Source organism: Danio rerio, chromosome 25, assembly GCF_052040795.2.
Source record: "Danio rerio strain M-AB ecotype USA chromosome 25, GRCz13ab, whole genome shotgun sequence".
NCBI classification, from domain to species: Eukaryota; Metazoa; Chordata; class Actinopteri; order Cypriniformes; family Danionidae; genus Danio; species Danio rerio.
Window position 1 is genome coordinate 37,066,550 of NC_141045.1, and position 19,895 is coordinate 37,086,444.

At 40.3% G+C, this 19,895-nt stretch overlaps 2 protein-coding genes across 7 annotated transcripts in view; one reads left to right on the plus strand and one right to left on the minus strand.

Moving 5' to 3' along the window:
* Nucleotides 1-746: 746 nt before the first annotated feature.
* trpm1b (transient receptor potential cation channel, subfamily M, member 1b) overlaps nt 747-19,895 on the plus strand; it is a gene marked incomplete at its 5' end in the record, with an annotated part of 155,870 nt that continues 136,721 nt past the window's right edge. For 2 of the 3 annotated variants that reach the window (NM_001442430.1, NM_001442431.1), the window contains 2 exon segments: nt 747-858; nt 1,137-1,169. 3 annotated transcript variants of the gene reach the window in all.
* The window catches only part of klf13 (Kruppel like factor 13), a 35,986-nt gene continuing 23,238 nt past the window's right edge, over nt 7,148-19,895 (minus strand). Inside the window, exons 2-5 of one of the 4 annotated variants that reach the window (XM_087311140.1) lie at nt 15,641-18,769; nt 14,861-15,577; nt 9,984-14,703; nt 7,148-9,771 (exon numbers count right to left, since the gene is read on the minus strand). In XM_087311140.1, the coding sequence (XP_087167266.1) occupies nt 18,444-18,769 (326 nt within the window). In that variant the 3' untranslated portion in view covers nt 7,148-9,771; nt 9,984-14,703; nt 14,861-15,577; nt 15,641-18,443. 4 annotated transcript variants of the gene reach the window in all.

The window sequence follows — 19,895 nt, forward strand, 5'->3', positions numbered from 1 at the left end:
ATGCCATAAGTTCACAGAAACAGAACAAAGTTAAAAAAGTTAATAGGACTACATTAGTCTGGTTAATGCTTACAGCTAATATATCTTTCAGGAAAAGCTATTTTCTCCTAATCATGTTAGCATTTTCTTGGAATTTTTACCTCAGTAAGTTGTTCATAATTCACTTGCTTAGCTTGGCTACATTAATCTGATTAGCATGCTAAAAGCTAAAGTGCTTTTTGTGAATCTAAATTTTACTATTTACTTGTCTCTGTTCATGAAGGCTGATTAAAATAGGTCAAGTAGGTTAGAATGGCTGCGTTAGCCTTGTTAACATACTACGTTCACAGAAACAGATCAAGGTTTAACACGTTAGCAGAAATAAACTAGCCTAGTTAATGTTAACAGCTAAAACATCTATAAAAGCTGTGTTTTGTCCTAATCATGTTCTCAAACCTTGCCATTTTTGCCTCAGTACACAGTTCACTAGGTTAGCATGGCTACATTTATCTGATTAGCATGCTTAAAGCTAAAATGCTTCATGATTGTGAATCTGTGTTTTTGCTTTGTTTACACTGTTTCCTTGTCCCTGTTCTTGAAGGGTAATAGTAGGTAAGCATGGCTGCATAAGCCTTCTTCACATATGTCATAAGTTCACAGAAAGAGTTTAACAAGTAACATTAGCCCGGTTAGTTCTCAAGGCACAGGTGTCAAACTGTGCACAATTTAGCTTTAGCCCTAATTAAACACACCTGATCAAACTGATTGAGTCCATCAGGCTTGTCTGCAGGTAAGTGTGTTGGAGCACGGCAGGAGCTGAACACTGCTGGGATCTTCAGGACTGAGTTTGACACCCCTGGACTGCGGTATCGTTTCCCTGTAAGCTATATTTTTTTCCATTACCACACTCCCAACATTTCTTGTGTTTATGGATCATGTCTGTTTACTGCAAAGTGTACAATTTTAGCATGTTAGCATGGCTGACATAGCCTTGTGAGCTCTTCCCCTATGATTTAGATATAGTTCATTGTAGGAAATAGATCAATAACCATACACAGTTTCCAAGCCAGGAGCTACATGCTGAAGTGCATTAAAAGTAGGCCTAAATCATTTCTGGCATGTTTTTAATCAAGCATTGTATCTTTTTTTTTCCATAGGCTCGGTACAGAAGTCAGAACTTCATTAGCCAGGTTAGTGCGTGTGGGAAATTTGCGTTTTCTTGTCCTTTTTTGATTCTGTGGCCTAAAAAGATGACCGGTACATCAATTTAGCAAACCCATGTTAGCATATTTGGTGCTCAAAGCTCTGTGGGTCATACTTTTCATTTCAATTCTGCAGGTTGTTTTATAGTAAGAGGTCAAAGTTTTAAAGGGTAGTATGTCCCCATTAGCCCTGCTCTATAATGCCTTTTTCACACTAGTTGCAGTGTGTGTGTGTGTGTGTGTGTGTGTGTGTGTGTGTGTGTGTTTAGACTGTATGAAAGTGTGGAGGAGAACATAAAGCTCTTTTAGTGCATTCAGCTCCTCCTGGGAGGTCTGCATTTATGAGTTAGCAAGTCATAATTACGATGTCAGGTATGTTGATGTTGCAAGCCGGAGATATTCATTTTATGCTTTGTTCAAATCATGAAGTGTGCGCTAAACTGAGTCATCACACTCAAAAGAATAACTTTGTTGCTTGTTCAAACTGCTTATTTAAAATGAGCTTTTGTTTTTTTGTGGGGGCGACAACTAAATTGTTTAATGTTCAATCCACTTGAATCTGTAAAAAATAATGTTAAGTAATAAAGTCCATTTAATTGATTTTAAACATGCAGGAACCTGGTATTTTTACAGTGCATTCTATTGCAACCAAGGTTATTATTCAATTAAATGTATTTTTTTAACTTTGTAATTTCCTAAATTTTAACTATATTTTTTTAACTTTTTAAATTTTTTTACTTTAAATTTGTACAAAAATAAATAAATACTTTTTTCATCTTTTTTTTTTTTACTTTATTTAATTAACTTTTTTTATTTCATATTTTTTTACAACTTTAATTTACGTAATTTTTTGCTTCATTTTTAATTAATGATATTTTAGAATTTTTTTACTTTGTAATTTCATTTTTTCCTTTAATTTTGTAATTAAATTTTTCAATTAACGCCATTTTTTATTTTACATTTTTGTAAGTAACTTTGTAATTTTGTAAAAAATTTTATTATTGTAATTTATTTTTGTCATTTTTCTTTGTCATTTTAACTTAATTTTTAATTAACAATAATTTTTTTTACTTTTTTTTTTTAAGTTTCATTATTTTGACTTTTTTTTATGAACATCATTTTTAATTTAGTTTTTTACTTTTTAATTTCATAATTTTTTTTTAACTTGAATCTTTAATTTTGTAACTTTTTGAAGTTTCTGATTTTTTTTCAACTTCGTAATTTTGTAAATTTTAACTTTGATTTTTAATAAAGCTCATTTTTAATTTTGTAAAAAAATATATTTTTTGGTCATTTCGTAATTTTTTTTTTTTTTCCAATTTGTAATTTAGTATTTTTTTATTTATTATTTTTAATTAACACTGTTAAATTTCCTAATGTTTTTTTTTACTTTGTAATTTTACTTTTTAGTTACTTTTTAATTCCGTAATTGTTTTTTTTAACTCCCTAATTTCATAACTTTGTGATTTAAACATTCAACTCGTAATACAGGGTGTCATGACATGAATGCACAGGTGAATTTGCAGTCCACCCTGTGGCCCATGCAGACGAGCAGAGTACAAAAAACAACCAAAACACTCAGCGCCTCTATCTAAAAGAAAGAGAGATTGAGCGCTGTCTTCTCCCCCCGCCCTTTTTTTTTTTTTTTTTTTTTTTTTGCACAAGTGTCCTCAAGATTTATGTCTGCAATTGAAAGCATGGGCAGCAGCTCTGCAGTTTTGGCAGCGGGTGGAGGAGTCCCGGATGGAGACAGACACACCCTGCGATCTGCGCTGCCACTTGTATGGAAGCAATTTTCCCAACAAAAGCCCTTATCAGAAACGCTAATTATCATCTTCACTTTCATGTTGCTCCCAGCGCTGTCTGTTTTGGCTCGGACATGATGAGATCCAAAAAAACGAGGAAAGAACCCTCTATTAAATATGCATGCTTGTTTTCTGCCAACATCGTTGAGCGTTTCAAATTAAAAACAAGAGGATTGAGTGTGACGGTGTGGAGAATGGATTTCTCGCACCGTTTTACCAGCGCTTTTAGCTTTTGATCAAACAAATTTTGGTTTGGCTGTTTTTTTGTGTGTGTTATTCAATATGCAAATTAGCGTGGACGATTTTAAATCTACTGATGCTCTATAGATGAAGGATTTTGGCAGAGAAGGGGCCTTGCTCATGATGCAACAGTTTGATTTGAGTACTTCCTGATTGGATTAGCAGATTTAAAGGGATTGTTCGCCCCAAAATTAAAATGTTATTTACTTGTTTCAAATTTTTTGAGTGGAACACAGAAGAAGATATTTTGAAGAATGTTGGAGCCCTGTAACCTTTGACTTCCTTTAGTTTTTCCTACTGTGGAAGTTCTGGTGTCTTCAAAATATCTTCTTTAGTGTTCAGCAGAGGACAGAAACTCATAGAGAGAGACTGAGAGGGAGTGAACGTTCATTATTTTGGGTGAACTGCCCCTTTAAATGCGTAAGCTTGTTGTGTATCCATCAAGCTAACAGACAATGAGTTACAAGACAGTATTCACAGCCTCTCAAATGAAGGATCATCGCATGCAAGTCAGCTTTGATTCAGAGGTTAAGTGTGGTAAATGTTGAGACGGCTCGTGTGTGTGTGTGTGTGTGTGTGTGTCCAGAGATTTACGTTTTACTCATTGTGTGTTGTCCAGGAGCACTTCTGTCCAACTCTATAAGAGACAGTTGTCTATTGGCGTCCATTTCAGCTTATTGAAAGGAAAGAGGTGGCACGGTGGCTCAGTGGTTAACAATCCCCTCACAGCAAGAAGGCTGCTGGTTTTGAGTCCCAGCTGGGTCAGTTGGCGTTTCTTTGTGGAGTTTGCATGTTCTCCGCATGTTGGCGTGGGTTTCCCTCACGGTTCAAACACATGCGCTATAGGGGAATTGATGAACTAAATTAGCCAAAGTGTATAAGTGTGTGAGTATTTTGGGTGTTTCCCAGTTCTAGGTTGAGGCTGGAAGGGCATCGAATGAATAATTGGCGGTTCATTCCTCTATTGCGACCTCCGACACACTTTCACACATTCACTCGTGTGTGTGTGTGTGTGTGTGTGTGTGTGTGTGTGTGTGTGTGTGTGTGTGTGTGTGTGTGTGTGTGTGTGTGTGTGTGCGCGCACGTGCACGCACACCCACATAGCCTGACTCGCATAATTTCTCACACACACCTTCTCACTCAGACACACACAGACATACAAACACTTTTGTATGCTCTCACACACTTGTATGCATGCACAATCCATTTTGGAATAAGGCTAGTGGAAAAAGTGAAGCGCTGTCAATACGGATGCACTGTATATGCAATAAAATTGCAGGTTTATTATGTATGTGTGTGTGTGTGTGTGTGTGTGTATAATAACTCATATTTGATTGTAACTTTAAGTTAATTTAATTGTAATGCAGTAATGTGCACATTTTGCTGCTTTGAAACAATAATTACTGTAAAAATTGAATTAATCTTGTATCGCTTTTACAGTTGGACGGTTTTACAGTGGACTTTAAACCTGTTGTTCTCATACAAATGTACAATAAGCCACAAAATCGGGACAGTGTGAACCTGAACGCGTGTGAAACGCGTCTCTTTGTGAACAGACAGGTACAGACCGTGCCTTTCTCCGCATATTTTTAGCGTTTTCTCCTTCTCCACTGCCTTGAAATGTGAATAAGAGCAGACCAGTCAGTGGGCGGTTGTACATTTCCAACGTGTTGCTTCATTGCATAACAAAATGTGGGCCAGTCGCTCCGCCGTGTCGACTCGCTGCTCCTCTGATCCTCCAGTCAGACTCTTTCTAGTGTGAGAAATCTCACTTCACACATCAGACCTCGAGCCTCTGCTCAACACTTGGGCTCGGTTTTGCAGATCATCAGACCGAGGCGCTGCTGCCACCTGCTCTGTGGCCTCTGTTGACTCGACCTGCATCACTTACTGTAAATATTTGCATCGACGCGCAGATGCCAAGAACAAGGTGTACTTCCTGCTGACAGACGCGCCGGTGCGCTGTTCTCGCGTCTGATTGGTTTCTTGCACAGCAACACGTGCTTCTATTGGCTGCTGGTGAAGGTTTGACTGAACTGGTGATGCAGAATGAGATTGTGTGTGTGTGTGTGTGTGTGTGTGTGTGTGTGTGTGTGTGTGTGTGTGTGTGTGTGTTACAGATATATTGAAGACGTACAGTCTCTGCTTGCATCAGCATATGGCAAGCCGTTTTGACATTTAATCTGTAGCTCGTATCTATTTTCATGTTACTAGAAGGGGCGGATTGAGTGATTTTGGGGGCCCTAAGCAATTCCAGCCATGGGACCCAAAAGTCCTAAAATGCTCCATTTCTACTTTTGTTTAATATTAATTATATGGATAGTTTTTTTTATGTAACGTAAAACGTCTTTTCTATGCTTCACTTTTAAAACGATTAGTTTTCTTAATTAATTTTATAACTAAAAATAGAAAATATAAATTTGACTGCTGGACTGCTCTATGATTGGGGGTGGTGGACAAATTTGTGCAGATATAATAATAATAATAATATCTTATTATGACATTATTTTTGCACAACATTCAATTATTATAATATTATATTTTAGTTTATATTAAATAATATTTAATTACATTAAAATTGTAACAGTTTGTCTCTCTCATCATTCAAAATATTATAGAAAACCATGTTAAATATAGCCAAGGTATAATTTGTACTTTTAGATATTTGTTGGGGGCCCCCAAATTTCCTGGGGCCCTAATAATATAAATGGGCTAATCATTTTGACCTTAAAATGGATTGAAATTAAGTAATAAAACAAATAAAAATAATACGAAATAAAACAAATAAGACTTTCTCCAGATGAAAAAATATTATCAGACATACTGCAAAAATTTCTCTTCTCTGTTAAGCATCATTTGGGAAATATTAAAAAAAGAAAAAATATTCAAAGGGGGGCTATTAATTCTGACTTCAACTGTGTGTGTGTGTGTGTGTGTGTGTGTGTGTGTGTATGTATATGTGTATATATATGTGTGTGTGTGTGTATATTCATTTAATATTTTCATTATTTTCATATAAAAATAAAACTATTTAATGTTTATAAGATATGCATATATTCATTTGTATGTATAAAACATATTGATCAACTATGTTACATATTTAAACAAGTTGAGAAGTCTTAAATTGTGATCAATGTTTTGTAAATATTATACATTGTGAAATGTAAAAGAGAATTAATAATGAATTAAAATAATTAATGCAATTAAATAATTCACATTTTTATAAACGTATACTCTTAACACAGTTCTTGTATCATCTTGTCTGACTATATTTAATTATAATTGCTAAATTTATAATAAGCAAATGAATGCGTTTATTTATTTCAATTATGAATGATTGAGTTGCAATTATGAAAAATAAAGCAGATCCTGAAAAATACCCCATTTGATTTAATATTTGATGTTGTGTAACATTAAAAATATGAAATACTTATTTAATGACTCAAAATATATATAATTATTTTACATTTTAAAATGACTTATAATAGCTTTTAATATTAAATATGTGCAGTTTTTTTATTTATTTTTTATCGTATTTTAGATCGTCCAAAATAAAGCACCGTCACCTCACAGGAAGAAGGTTGCTGGTTTGAGCCCTGGCTGGGTTAGTTGGTGGAGTTTGCATGTTCTCCCAGTGTTGGTGTGGGTTTCCTCCGGGTGCTCCGGCTTCCCTCACGTTCAAACACATGCGCTAGAGGGGAATTGAAAAATCTAAATTGTCCGCAGTGTGTGTGTGTGTGTGTGTGTGAATGAGTGTGTAATGGTGTTTCCCAGTCCTGGGTTGTATCTGGAAGGGCATCCACTGTGTTAAACATATGTTAGATAAGTTGGCGGTTCATTCTGCTGTGGTGACGCCTGATAAATAAAGGGACTGAGCCTGAGGAAACATTTTAAATGATAAAAGAGCCACAATCAGAGCAGTGCGTCTTATTTACGAATTTATTCTCAAATGTAAACTTCACTATTTCATGCATACAAGTTAAGACAACATACATTATTTGACAAATCTTGTTAATTCTCATATTTGCATAGGACATAGTCACAATATTGTCTAACATGTATAAAATAAAAGGTCGTAAAAAGGTACAGCAGAGCAACCATAGACCAGCAACAATAATATCATCTGAATAACTCGAGGAACTGTACAACTGTAATACTTCACTGTAGTGATTTGGTTGATTTCGCAAATCAAAGCAATCAAAAGAAAACGTTTTTCCTTATGCGGCAGTTGTTTCGAATGAGGTTATGGAGAACAGAACTGGCCATCGCTGAAGAAGAGCTTTTGTACAAAGTACTAGATGTGCTGGGAAACAGAGACCCAGCGCAATGTAGTCACTGGAGCAGGCATCACACGGTGTCGTTAAAATAGATTGTTAAAATACAGACGAGTACGTACAATAGGAAGGCAAGTCAAGTTCACGCGGCGAACGTCTACAGGACAGCATGAGGCCGCTAGTGCCTCACTACAGTTCAATACACAACACTTATTGAAGTCTACGATAGGACAGCGTTTGCTTCACTGGTATGAACGAATGCGGAGGAATATGAAATCGTGGACCACCTGATCTGATTTTCGTATATAGGAAAGTTATTCAGACTTTCCGAATGGCTTTCACAGTGTCCGATTTTTCAAAGGAGGGTAAAATGTTGGCGTATATATTTGAAATGAATTTCAGTGTTTGGTTGGGTTTGAGCGTTGAGATGCTAGATCTAGAGACAAATGGTCGCCCTGCACGTTTTTACAAGAGTGAAGGTTGATGCACATCAACTTCACGGTTCGTCAGACGACCAGACTGACAGAAGTGACCACAGCCCTCAAAAGCAGTTTGTGTCTCCTGAGTGGAGCGAGAGACGAAACGTAAACAACAGTCAAACCTAAGCCACGGCTAAGACTTCAATCCACCGTTTCAAAGAGGGTACCATTACGCAAACCTCAACCTAAATGATGTTTGTCAGCGCATGACTAGGGTAAATATCATTTCTGAAGTCGCTGTCTGGAGACGACCATGACATCACTCTTTGTTTACCTGGATACACAATCACCGTATGGCGTTTACACTACATCTTTGGAGAAACATCTAACTGCAAAAACACAGTGTCGTTTTTATCGGTACGTGACGTTCACAACTTGAGAGTATAAAGGCAATGCTGTACAGTTGTTTCGTATGTTGGTGTAACGTAGATTCTCCTCCACATGCTCCGAGTGGGATTCGAGATGGATGGGAGGCAGTCACACTTACATGGATGCTTAAGGTTTGCTCTCTAACCCCCAGTTGTCCTTGAGGACCACAGCTCTGCACAGTTTAGCTTAATTAAACAAACCTAATCAAACTAATTGAGTCCTTCAGGCTTGTTTGAAACTTGCAGGTAAGTGGGTTGTAGCAGGGTTGGAACTAAACCAAGGGTGTCCAAACTCGGTCCTGGAGGGCCAGTGTCCTGCATTGTTTAGCTCCAACTTCCTTTAACACACCTGCCTGGAAGTTTCTAGTATACCTAGAAATAGCTTGATTAGCTGGTTCAGTTGTATTTGAGGTTGGAACTAACATATGCAGGACACCGGCCCTCCAGGAGCGAGTTTGGACACCCCTGAACTAAACTGTGCAGAGCTGCGGAACTTCAGGAACTGGATGTGTGCAAACTGGTCTCTAATATAAACCTCACTCCCATCTGGGTCGCAGCACCAATGCAACCCCTTTAGTTCTGTTTGACCTGCTCCAAGCAGGAATTGAAACAGCGATTCCAGCATGGTGCATTAACATGGACACTTAAGACTGCAGCCTTCAGCTACCATTGATGGTGAGCCTTTTCAGATTTGAAGGGAAAGGATTACTTATGAGGCAGGAGTCACCGATCTCGTTCCTGGAGGTCTGGTGCCCTGCAGGTTTTGGCTCCAACTTGCCTCAACATACCTGCCTGGGTGTTTCAAATGTACCTAGTTAGACCATGATTAGCCTGCTTCTGGTGTGTTTGAGTAGTGTTGGAGCTAAAATCTGCAGGACAGTAGACCTCCAGGAACAAGTTTGGTGACCCCTGTTTTAGGGGATGGCCTCCTGTACACTCACTGCTAAACCATCGTAATGTCGACCCTTTGGTTCTACTCACTCAAAATAGGATTCAAAGTGGTAATTCCAGTATGGGAGGTGAGTGCATGGACAAGGGAACAAGGGCTAGTGCACTTCTTGAGATCGGAGGGTGAGTCCTACCCACACAGCTCTTTCTAGCTGGCTTACGGGATTACTCTCCCCTCTAATCGTCACTCCCACTCGGGTCACCTCACTAATAAATCTTGTGTCTGTTGCTAATGTGTGTTTCTTGACATCGGTGGTGAGGGCGAACTCAGATTTTACTAGATTGCCATCATTAACTCGTCCTCCAAACTTAGAGCTTGATCAGGGTCACGGCACCAATATAAATAGTCTTGCTTTGAGTGCAGTCTAAAACTGGCACATAGGAGGTGAGCGCACTAACAAAGATGCATTTTTTTTTTTGCTAGTGCCCTTCTTGAGATCAGGGAGGCAAGTGCTGACTGCACTAATGTACTTTTACTATTGTCGATTTTACAAGGTGGCCACCATTAACTCCCATCCGGGTCATGGCACCAATACAACACCCCTACAGTTCAACTAGACCTGCTCTGAAGGGGATTTAAAGCTGTTCTGGTATGGGAGGTAAGCGCACTAACAAAGATGCTATTTTTTTGCTAGTGCCCTCCTTGAGATCAGGGAGGTAAGTGCTGACTGCACTAGTTTATTTTTACTATTGTCGAGTTTACAAGGTGGCCACCAATAACTCCCATCCGGGTCACTGCACCAATACAACACCCCTACAGTTCAACTAGACCTGCTTTGAATGTGATTTGAAGCTGTTCTGGAATGGGGGGGTGAGCACACTGACAAGAATGCTAATGACATTGTCTAGCATCTTTTGCTAGAGCGCGTCTTAAGATCAGGGAGGTGCAATCTACTCATTTTACTCTGCATTAAACTCGTTCCCTAAACCTCATTCCCATACAGATTATAGCAGCAATGTCATCCGTTTGGTTTAACTCGATAGGCTTAGAGCAGGCTTCAAACCTGTTTCTCATGTTGGATTTGCTGGGCCACTAGCAAGGGCACTGAAGACTGCAGTTTCTAGTGTCTGTTTATATTCTCAGATATGTATATCTTGGACTATACTGAATAAAAAAAGCCTTTCAATGGCTTAGAATGTGTGAGAGGTCAACGAAACAGTTGATTTTGCATATCAATATTAAAAACTCTCGGCCAACTTTGATTGTTTCCCTGTAAAAATGCATAACTAAAGAATTCATACGTTTAAGATGTCATTCAATTCAGGGATAACACTCAAGAATTCTACTAAAATAATCAAACCAACCAACTAATGTGACAAACATTCATTCTTTTGATCCTGAAGCCTTTGGTAATGTCTTTTTTTAAAACAATAATTAAGCACAAGCCTTCTAAATGCAGTCACCCAATGCCAAAAGAGAGGGCAAAACTAAAGGTCGTGGCACTACAGCGTCCTTGGCAATTGCACTGTATAATCTAAAACGTCATCCTTTCATCAGCATGGAGAGTATCAGTTATTCAAACTGACCTTATTTTGTGTGGGAAGACAATGTGGGATCTGATAACCGCACATTTGTATGGAAGCCATCTTGTCTGCTGTTCTTACAGGGTTGAGGGTTCTGGTTAGACGTATCAACATGGCATGGCTGTTTCTTTAGCAAAGGAACGGTTGTAGAAGTTTACAGGAGACCAATTGGACAGCAAAGATAGAAAAAGTACCAAATTGAACTAGAACAAAAGTCATGTAATACATATATCACAGTCAAAAAGAGTAATAGCAAAATAAATACATAAAGAAACGAAGCTTTGATGCATTGGTTGGATATAAGCAGCATATTTATAGCAAATGTAATTGCAATCCTTTGGAATGGTAGAGCTTTCGCGTAGGATGGTGAACAGGTTAATATCTGAGTTTTCACTATGTGCATTTGTTCTGTACAACAATGACAAATTAAGAAAAACGTAACTAAAGAATACATCAAAATCACGCCGAAGGGGAAAATAAGAAATACTTGCGCATCTAATACATCATTCACCCCGCTACAGACACATAAAAACATACGTCACTCATAGAAAACTGTACAAGGTCATTGTTATCTTGCCTATCATTGCGAATGTTGAATTAAGATCACCTTTCTGATGCCTTTGGCACTCGTTATTGAACTAACATGAACGTAAGATCCAATGATGCAATCAAATGCTGCCAAAATTGTTAGTTGACGTTGTGCACAAATCATTTCTCTGAGTTGGGAGTGTGGGTTTATGCAATCCACGGGAAGATGAATTTCATAAAAGATGACTGACTCGTAAGACCCTGATAATTCATTAAAAATATCGTCTTTTAAATTTACAATTCTTTCAGATATGGACTTGAACACATTCCCCTTCCCAACCCCATCAAAACAAAAACAAAAATCATAACCTTCTCGATTTGTATAGAGGTATGAGTTTGATGGTACATTAAAAAAAAATAACACACAGGTGAAATTGCAATTGTTAAATAACAAGAGAAAACGATGAACGTGACTATCTACTCACAATGCTGTGGTCTCTGTGTTAACGTGATCTTGCGAATCACGTTCAGTCTCGTGTGATGCGTTTGAGAAGTCAGGATTTTTCCCTTTATTTCTCTCACCTAAAACCAATCGTTTAACTTCCACGTCTGATTATTGATGGTGTCTTTCAGTGTCCAATTTTACTAGCATCATTGCAGCAGACAGAAAAGAAAGCCTCATGAAACACTGACAAACTTCACTAGAAAAATCAATAATAATAATAATAATAACAGCTAAGATTTGAACACACAAACAATGCAGAAAAATATTGAACAAAAACTGAGAAATGAGTACATCCACGGGTTGTAATCTGAGAAACGTATGCAGGTAGAGTTTGACTTGTCATGACCTTGACATGTTTCCACCAGTTTTCAATGGTCTTGCTTCGCATTCAAGTAGTATCGGTACAGTGAAAAATACAGAAACATAAGCACGCATGTTTGTAACTTGGGCTGTGAGTGAAAATACATTTCTTTTCAGCAAATATTGTCAAGAAAAAAATATATTCAGTTGTGTGTGTACTCTCTAACCAGTACCCAAATGTGAGGGACTTCAGTTGCTCGGAGGTTTGGGGGTTCTCGAATCATCATTCACTAAATGACACCTAAAAGCTGGTTTATGCTTCTTCGTCAAGTGATCGGCGTGACACGGCGTGTAGCCTTGCATTTATACTTCTGCGTGCTGTTTGTGTGGCTCTGCAATAACATTTCCGAAATGCTAGCTGGCAGTAGGTTTTTACGTTCCTGTGTTGAGTTTCTTGGTAGGTGTTTTGTTTTTTTCTGAACGCTACCTAATGCTCAATAAGCTAAAACTTGCTCATTTAGAGGCGGGAACTGGCGGACGTTTAACAGCATTAATCGGAAGGTAAACGCAAAAGTTTCCATTTGGAGCTCCTCAGCGGGACCCGACACTTCTAAGCACTTGCTCTATCAGACTCGCGGCTCTCAGCACTGCCCACACTCGTCACTACCAAGCCGACCAATCACAGAGCTTGCGCTAAACAGTATTGCAAATATTTTTGAGAGGCCAACATTAGCGTCAGCCGCAGCAAGGGCTATGCTCTGCGCCGGACCTTACGCGTGCGCTTGACGCAGAAGTATAAACCAACCTTAATGTTTTCACTGGGTTTTAATAAGTACTAATGAATAAAGTAAGCTGGTTCCAGCCTTAATCTGCCTTGAAATACCCATCACTGACCAGCAGTTTGGGAGTATTTCAGACACAATCAATCGAAGGCGGTTCAACAGATACGAATACAAAAGGTCTACGAATAAGTAAAGATTCTTGCACACAGTGAACACAGGACACAAGCTCGCTTTGGAAGTAAAGCTGACATGTGTAATTGCCAAGGCTCAAGTTGACATCGCTTTTGAAGGGAAAGGGAAGGGTGCGACCGCAGCTAGATGGCTTTACGTGTGGGTTTATTGCAGGAATAATGCCGCCGTGGCACTATTTATTTTGATTAGGGCTGTTTTCTTTAGCTGAAAGCAGTGATTATGGACTTTTTTTTTTTGAGGGCTATGAGAGAGGCCCCTCAAAGGGGGATGTTGGGGGGGAGGTTAGAAAGGATAAAGGGGGGACAAGGCCTGGCATTCACAGGCCTCCCCACCTGCTTCTCAAGCCCCGGAGCGCACATCCAGCTGGGCAACTCTGATGCTGGTCTCCCCACAGCGGGCATGGAGGAAAACGTGCAAGTAATAAGGGACACATGAAGATGGCTGGTGTTGAATGATGAGCTTATGATTATAAAACGAAGAACTGTCACAGAAAGCTTGGAAAAGTGGCGCGTATGGGAAAGTGAGACAGCGGATTGAGGCAGCAGCGCCACTGTAGTTTTGATAGCGGTGCCTCAGTATGCCTTTCGCCTGAGCGAGTAAGGCCTGGTCGACAGTTTCTCACGGTGACCCGTCATTCCCACAACGGACAGCAAAGTCAATCAGTTGATATGTGTATATATGAATATGTACAAATCGAGTAGTAATGCCTAAAGCCTCCCCGCTTTTAACGAGAGTCAAGTTTGAAAGCAGCTGTTTATTGAGGTAATGAGTGGTCGGTCACTGATAAATCAGTGGTCTTCAACGGTAAAAGATGTGCAATTGTTTCCCTGTGCTTGTGAAGAAATAAAGTAGGACTGATCTTGTCTAAGAAGTTGAGGGGAGAGGGATGAGGGGGGGTAGATGCTGATAAAATCTAATTTGAAAATTCCCAACATGCTCAACTCCTGATTTGGAAGCAAATCATGCCTATTGTCTGTTAGCTGTTATGATTTGGGCTTCAACTTCCTCTATTACACCCCCTTAGTCGGCTGCTTGGATGCCGTCCAATCAGACGAGGCCGTTTTCCGTCTTTAAGCTCCAGCAATGCATTATGGGATGCTGTTGGCGGGTGAGAGTGGAGCAGCGCAGAAGGGAGGGAGAGAGGGAGCTGACTGGGTGTTTCTTCTGCTGGAGTGCTCGGCTCCTGATAAAGCCTCAGTCTTTATCTGTCTCGCTGTGGGTCAACCCCCTCTTTCCTGCCTCCCGCAGATAGTGCTCTTTGTTCACATAAAGGCCTGTTGCTCTCCTCAACACAAGGTGAGCCTGACCTGATCGCAGACATTCTGATAATCTAGGTCACTTTGAGTTGTAAATCTGTGACCTAATTAGTGATCGACTCTTATGTTGTTAAGAGGACTTAATCTGGCAATTTGATAGGACTCTGGGCCACGGTGATAAAAATATATAGGCCAGGTCAGTTAGTCTGCTAATATTTGGTCATTTCAAGATTATCTGCCAACAACAGTTACTGCGTCTCAATCAGCTCCTGAGGTTGTGGATCAGTTGTTTATGTACATCAGGGGTGTCCAAAGTCGGTCCTGGAGGGCCGGTGTCCTGCAGATTTTAGCTCCAACTTGCCTCAACACACCTGTAAGGATGTTTCTAGAAAGCCTGAGAGCTTGATTAGCTAGCCCAGGTGTGTCTGATTGGGGTTGGGACTAAACTTTGCAGGACACCGGCCCTCCAGGACCGAGCTTGGACATGCCTGATGTACATGAATTTGGCCATTGCACATGGAAGTTTGCTAGGATTGTTCTTAACCTGTCAAACTATGTTATGTTCATTCATTTTTCTTTGGCTTGGTCCCTTTATTCATCAGGGGTCTTATCCAGCAAGTTTTACAACACATATGGCCTTCCAGCTGCAACCCAGTAATGGGGAAACATCCATATACACTCATACACTATGGCCAATTTAGTTTATTCAATTCATTTGGAATAAACTAAACCACACCGCATGTCTTTGGACTCTGGGAAAACCGGAGCACCCAGAGGGAACCCATGCCAACATGGGAGAACATCTAAACTCCACACAGCTGTGATTTGAACTAGCAACCCTCTTGCAGTAAGGGCGACATCGCTAACCACTGAGCCATCATGTCGCGCATGTTTGTTCATGGTAAATCTAAATCGGTTTTGCGCTGCTGACCTACTATTAGGGGAGCGCAGTGTGCATCGATGATTTTCACGATGCATTGTGGGACTTTTCCGGGAGTGAACATTTCAGTGCATTTAAAGAATTTAGCAATTTGAGATGGCACTTCCAATGGCCGACTCACTCATCAGTGCACTGACCACTGAACAAGGAAGCTGATTGAGGCGCACCCAGTATCTTATAGAGCATAGGTCACAAACTCAATCCCTGGAGGTTTGCAGCTCTGCACAGTTTTGCTTCAACCCTAATCAAACACAGCTGATCCAACTTATCAAGGTATTCAAAACTATTAGATCAGCTGTGTTTGATTAGGGTTATAGCTAAACTGTTGAGAGATGGTGGCCCTCCAGGAATTGAGTTTGAGACCTATGTAATGGAGCAGGAGTCACCAATCTCGTTCCTGGAGGTCCGGTGATCTGCAGGGTTTAGCTCCAACTTGCCTCAACACACCTGCCTGGGTGTTTCAAGTATACCTAGTAAGACCTTGGTTAGCTTGTTCAGGTGTGTTTGATTAGGGTTGGAGCACACCGGCCGTCCAGAAACAAGTTTGGTGATCCCTGTTATATGTTATAATATGACATTGTTTCACAAAACTGTTAGCCTAAACTGATTTAAGAAATCACTGGCTTTTGGAAAACGCAGCTTAATATTCAGCTGATGTTTGTCCATTTTGAGATTAGTCCTTCTGACAGCCATGTCTGGCAAACCAATATATAGGCCAAGCTGATTATGCAGACAATATTTGGTAATAGTGACACTGCTGTTGGCTTATCACTATATCATTCAAGGCTATGCTCTTTGAAGCCATTGTAAGTCGAAGTACATATTGACGCCAGTGTACTTACAATGCTTTTCGAAAATGCAACCCATTACATCTTATGTAAATTCAGTGACTGATCTAATATCATTATTTGCATATCAATTCTAGCCAAGCACTTGACTCTTATGTTGTTAAGAGGAGTTAATCTGGCAATTTGACAGGACTCTTGGCCATGATGGTAAAAAAATATAGGCCAGGTTAATTAGTCTGCTAATAATTGGTCATTTCAAGATTATCTGCCAACAGTGGGTGCATCTCAATCAGCTCCCGAGGACGTGGATCAGTTCTTTTATCTATATGAATTTGGACATTGTACCTTTTTCTAGGATTGTTCTTTACTGGTCAAACTATGTTTGTTCATTAATTTTGCCTTCGGCTTATTCCCTTTATTTATTGGGGATCACAACTTATCCAGCCTATGTTTTACACAGCTGATACCCTTCCAGTGGCAACCCAGTACTGGGAAACATCCATCCAACAGGCATATCTGGCAAATCAATATATAGGCCAAGCTGATTATGCATACAATATTTGGTAATAGTGACATAACTGCTGTTGGCTACTCACTATATCATTCAAGGCTATGCTCTTTGAAACCAATGTAAGTCTAAGTACATATTGCCGCCAATTTACTTGTGCTTACAATTCTTTCTGAAAATGCAACCCATTACATCTAATGCAAATAATGATATTAGATCAGTCACAGAAATTATATGTCAATCCAAGCCAAGCACAATGATTTAACTCCAATACCACTGCAATTTTTGACTTCGCAATTTGTTGCATGGCAGCTTGGCATGGTGTAGATTTCTTATCTTTTAAATTTCTTTTTTTCTTTCTCTCTCTGGCCCTCCATCCATTGCTCTCGTACGCCCACTCCTTCTCATCAGCAAGAGCGAGACGGAGTGCGTAAAACTTCGCTCTAATGGCTCTCGTCTCCCCGGCTAGTGTGCTATGAATAGCCCTGTGTAGGATGATGCAGTTTCCTAAGTGGAGGGCCTCTGCAGATGGAGCTCTGCGGAGGGCAAAGGGCCAGGACTTCTGCTGTTACCTGAGAGAATGCCAACATCCCTCCCTCCCCCCCGTCTTCCTCTGGAGAGAGTAAAAAAAAAACCTCTCTGTTCTCTCATTCACACCTTGGTCTTTGGTGGATTCTGTTCGTGTGCTTATTTTTTATCTTCGAGTCAAGTAGGCGTATATATCCAGACGAGTCCCTTTTGAACGTGTCGTACTGTAGTGAAAAACCCTGCAGTTGATGAATGTGCTGTTTTTATCGAGGAAACAGCTGCTTTGAAACTTCAGCCTCCAAATTGTCGAGGGGAGCTTAGCTTAGTCCACTGAGAGAAGTGGTCCTGCCTGTTCTCCTCATCGGGCGGCTCAAGCATGTAAAAGAGGACCGATCATGACATTCGTGCTATACTGAGAGGATTCCCTTTCGAACTTGGACCCGGGCCAGCACAGTCCTGACTGTGTGTGTACAGGGTTATCGCAATGTCGCAATTAAAGTCACTTCCAGTCATTCAAGACAGAATCACCCCTCCCTCGACCCTTTCGTATCTAGCAAGTGATTCTGACACTCTTAAGAAAAAAAAACGATAACATTAATATAGAGTATGATTGACACAGAATTTGCTTCCCCTGATGTGAATACCGACCAACCCCCCAAAAAAAGAGTGCAAAGTTTCCTTTTGTCCGAGTGTAAGGCTGTCTCTTAATGTATGTTTATCTTCATCATGTTCATTCTTTCAAGCTAACAAGGCCATCCCTGAGCAGGGCGTAAAATTCAACCTCTGTTGAATTTCAGAGTAAAGTGATGCTCGTATTGTGCAGTCAATGTGAGTATTAAAGGAGAAAGAAACTGTTCTGAATCCTGAGGTGTATGTGTGCCCCTCTCCCTCACCCGTTTCAAATAAAACAAAATCAAAAAAGGAACATCTTTACCTGTCAAACCTTTTAACTGTTTAGTTCACTCGAAGAGAGCGGGTGTATATGAAAGAAACGGCAAAAGGACGTAATGGAAAGAGGCTGTGGCCAGAAGCTATAAAAATACAGACATATGGTACATCATGTAAATATTGCCATGTGGGAAAGGCATTTTCTTTTTGTGTATTTTTCCTCTTTTAAGGGTTGCACGAGAAAATTGCACTACAAGAAGCAGTTATGTACAGTACACCACAGCAAGCGACGGGGTTTAGCCTGGGCGCTTGTTACGCCAGCAATTTTTTTGGGGAAAAGAAAAAGATGGATAGAGAAGTAAAAATCAGCCTGGAGACCCAGGCGCTGTGGGCTGAAAGTGCGGCCAGGTTAAGGCGAGTTGGCTGGGCTGAGGGCAGGGCTAAGGGTGGGGCTCGAGGCGTCGGATCGACTGTAATCGCTGAGGGAGCCAGGACGCATGCTGCTCGAGACTGCGGCGTTTCCTCCACCGTGCTGCCTCTTCAGCATTGCTGGCTGGAAGTCGGAGTGACGGCGTGCATGTTTCATCAGGTGGTCGCTCCGCATGAATCGCTTGTCGCACAGGGGGCAGCCAAACTTCTTCTCACCCGTATGGGTGCGATAGTGCCGTGCCAGCTCATCAGAGCGAGCAAACTTCTTACTGCAGTCGGGCCAGGTGCAGGGAAAGGGGCGCTCTCCTGCGACAAATACAGAAAGCAGAACACACAGCCGTTAGTATTTACAACACACACCATCATTGTACAGACGTCTAAAGTTATAAAAGCATCAACAAATAAGACGTCGCAGCTGCACTTGGGAACATTTGATTTCGATTTTTGAAAGGGTAAAAAACAAGGTGTTAAGGAGACCACATCATAAACACCACCATGCACCACTAACAGTGATAAATGGGGGCGGTGGTGCCAACTGATGTGAACCTAGTCCTTTTTTTTCCAGCCCTTATGTGAACAATGAACTCTTTCAGCACAAAGTCTTACTGTGGCCTGTTTTATTCTACATGGGCCCCCATTAAGCTCGTGCCGACATGCTTCATTTGTATAATATGCTCTTTCACACAGATCTAGAACCAGTTCTGGGGTTTGTCTTGCTATGCTAACAAACAGAATTCATCGAGGAAAGGGTGTACCTGAAACAAAAACCCATACAGGCCCCACAGAATCCAAAGTCACAGACTATATCAGCTAAACCAACGTACAATCTAGATCAGTTCACATTTAAAACAATGGTAAGTGGCTGATGAACTTAGAGAAGAGTAGATTGAATTTTACGCTTTAGTTCTGTTCACTGTGTATCTGAAATGAATTGAACACATCGGCAAATTATATTTGAATGGATTGTTAGACGTCCTTGTGTGTTTTACAAACTCAATGTATTGTTTTACTAGTATTTGTGTGTAATTGCATGTCTAAAACATAAACGCTGTATAATTGTGATACGACACTTCTTTCTCTGGCTCAGCACCATCCAACGCGTCAGCTCAGTTTGAATATTTTAGTTGCCGCTCTTAGGGTAAACGAGGTAACACTAAATTGACATGCTTGTCAAGCTGGATAACAGGTACAAACATCAGCACCAGTGACTTTACGGTCCTCACGGAACAAAAGTAGGATTTTTTATTTATTTTTTGTCATTTACCCTGCTGTTGAACTCCCTTCCTCCTCATCGCATGAAGCTCTGAACTCTGCATAAGTGCGTGAGAGAGACCGTGTTCACTCCGCTCAGTGCTGAACTAAAGTGTTTTTTTTTTAATAATCAAATGACCCCCGTGTCGCGTGACACAACAAATCGATTATGATTCGTTGC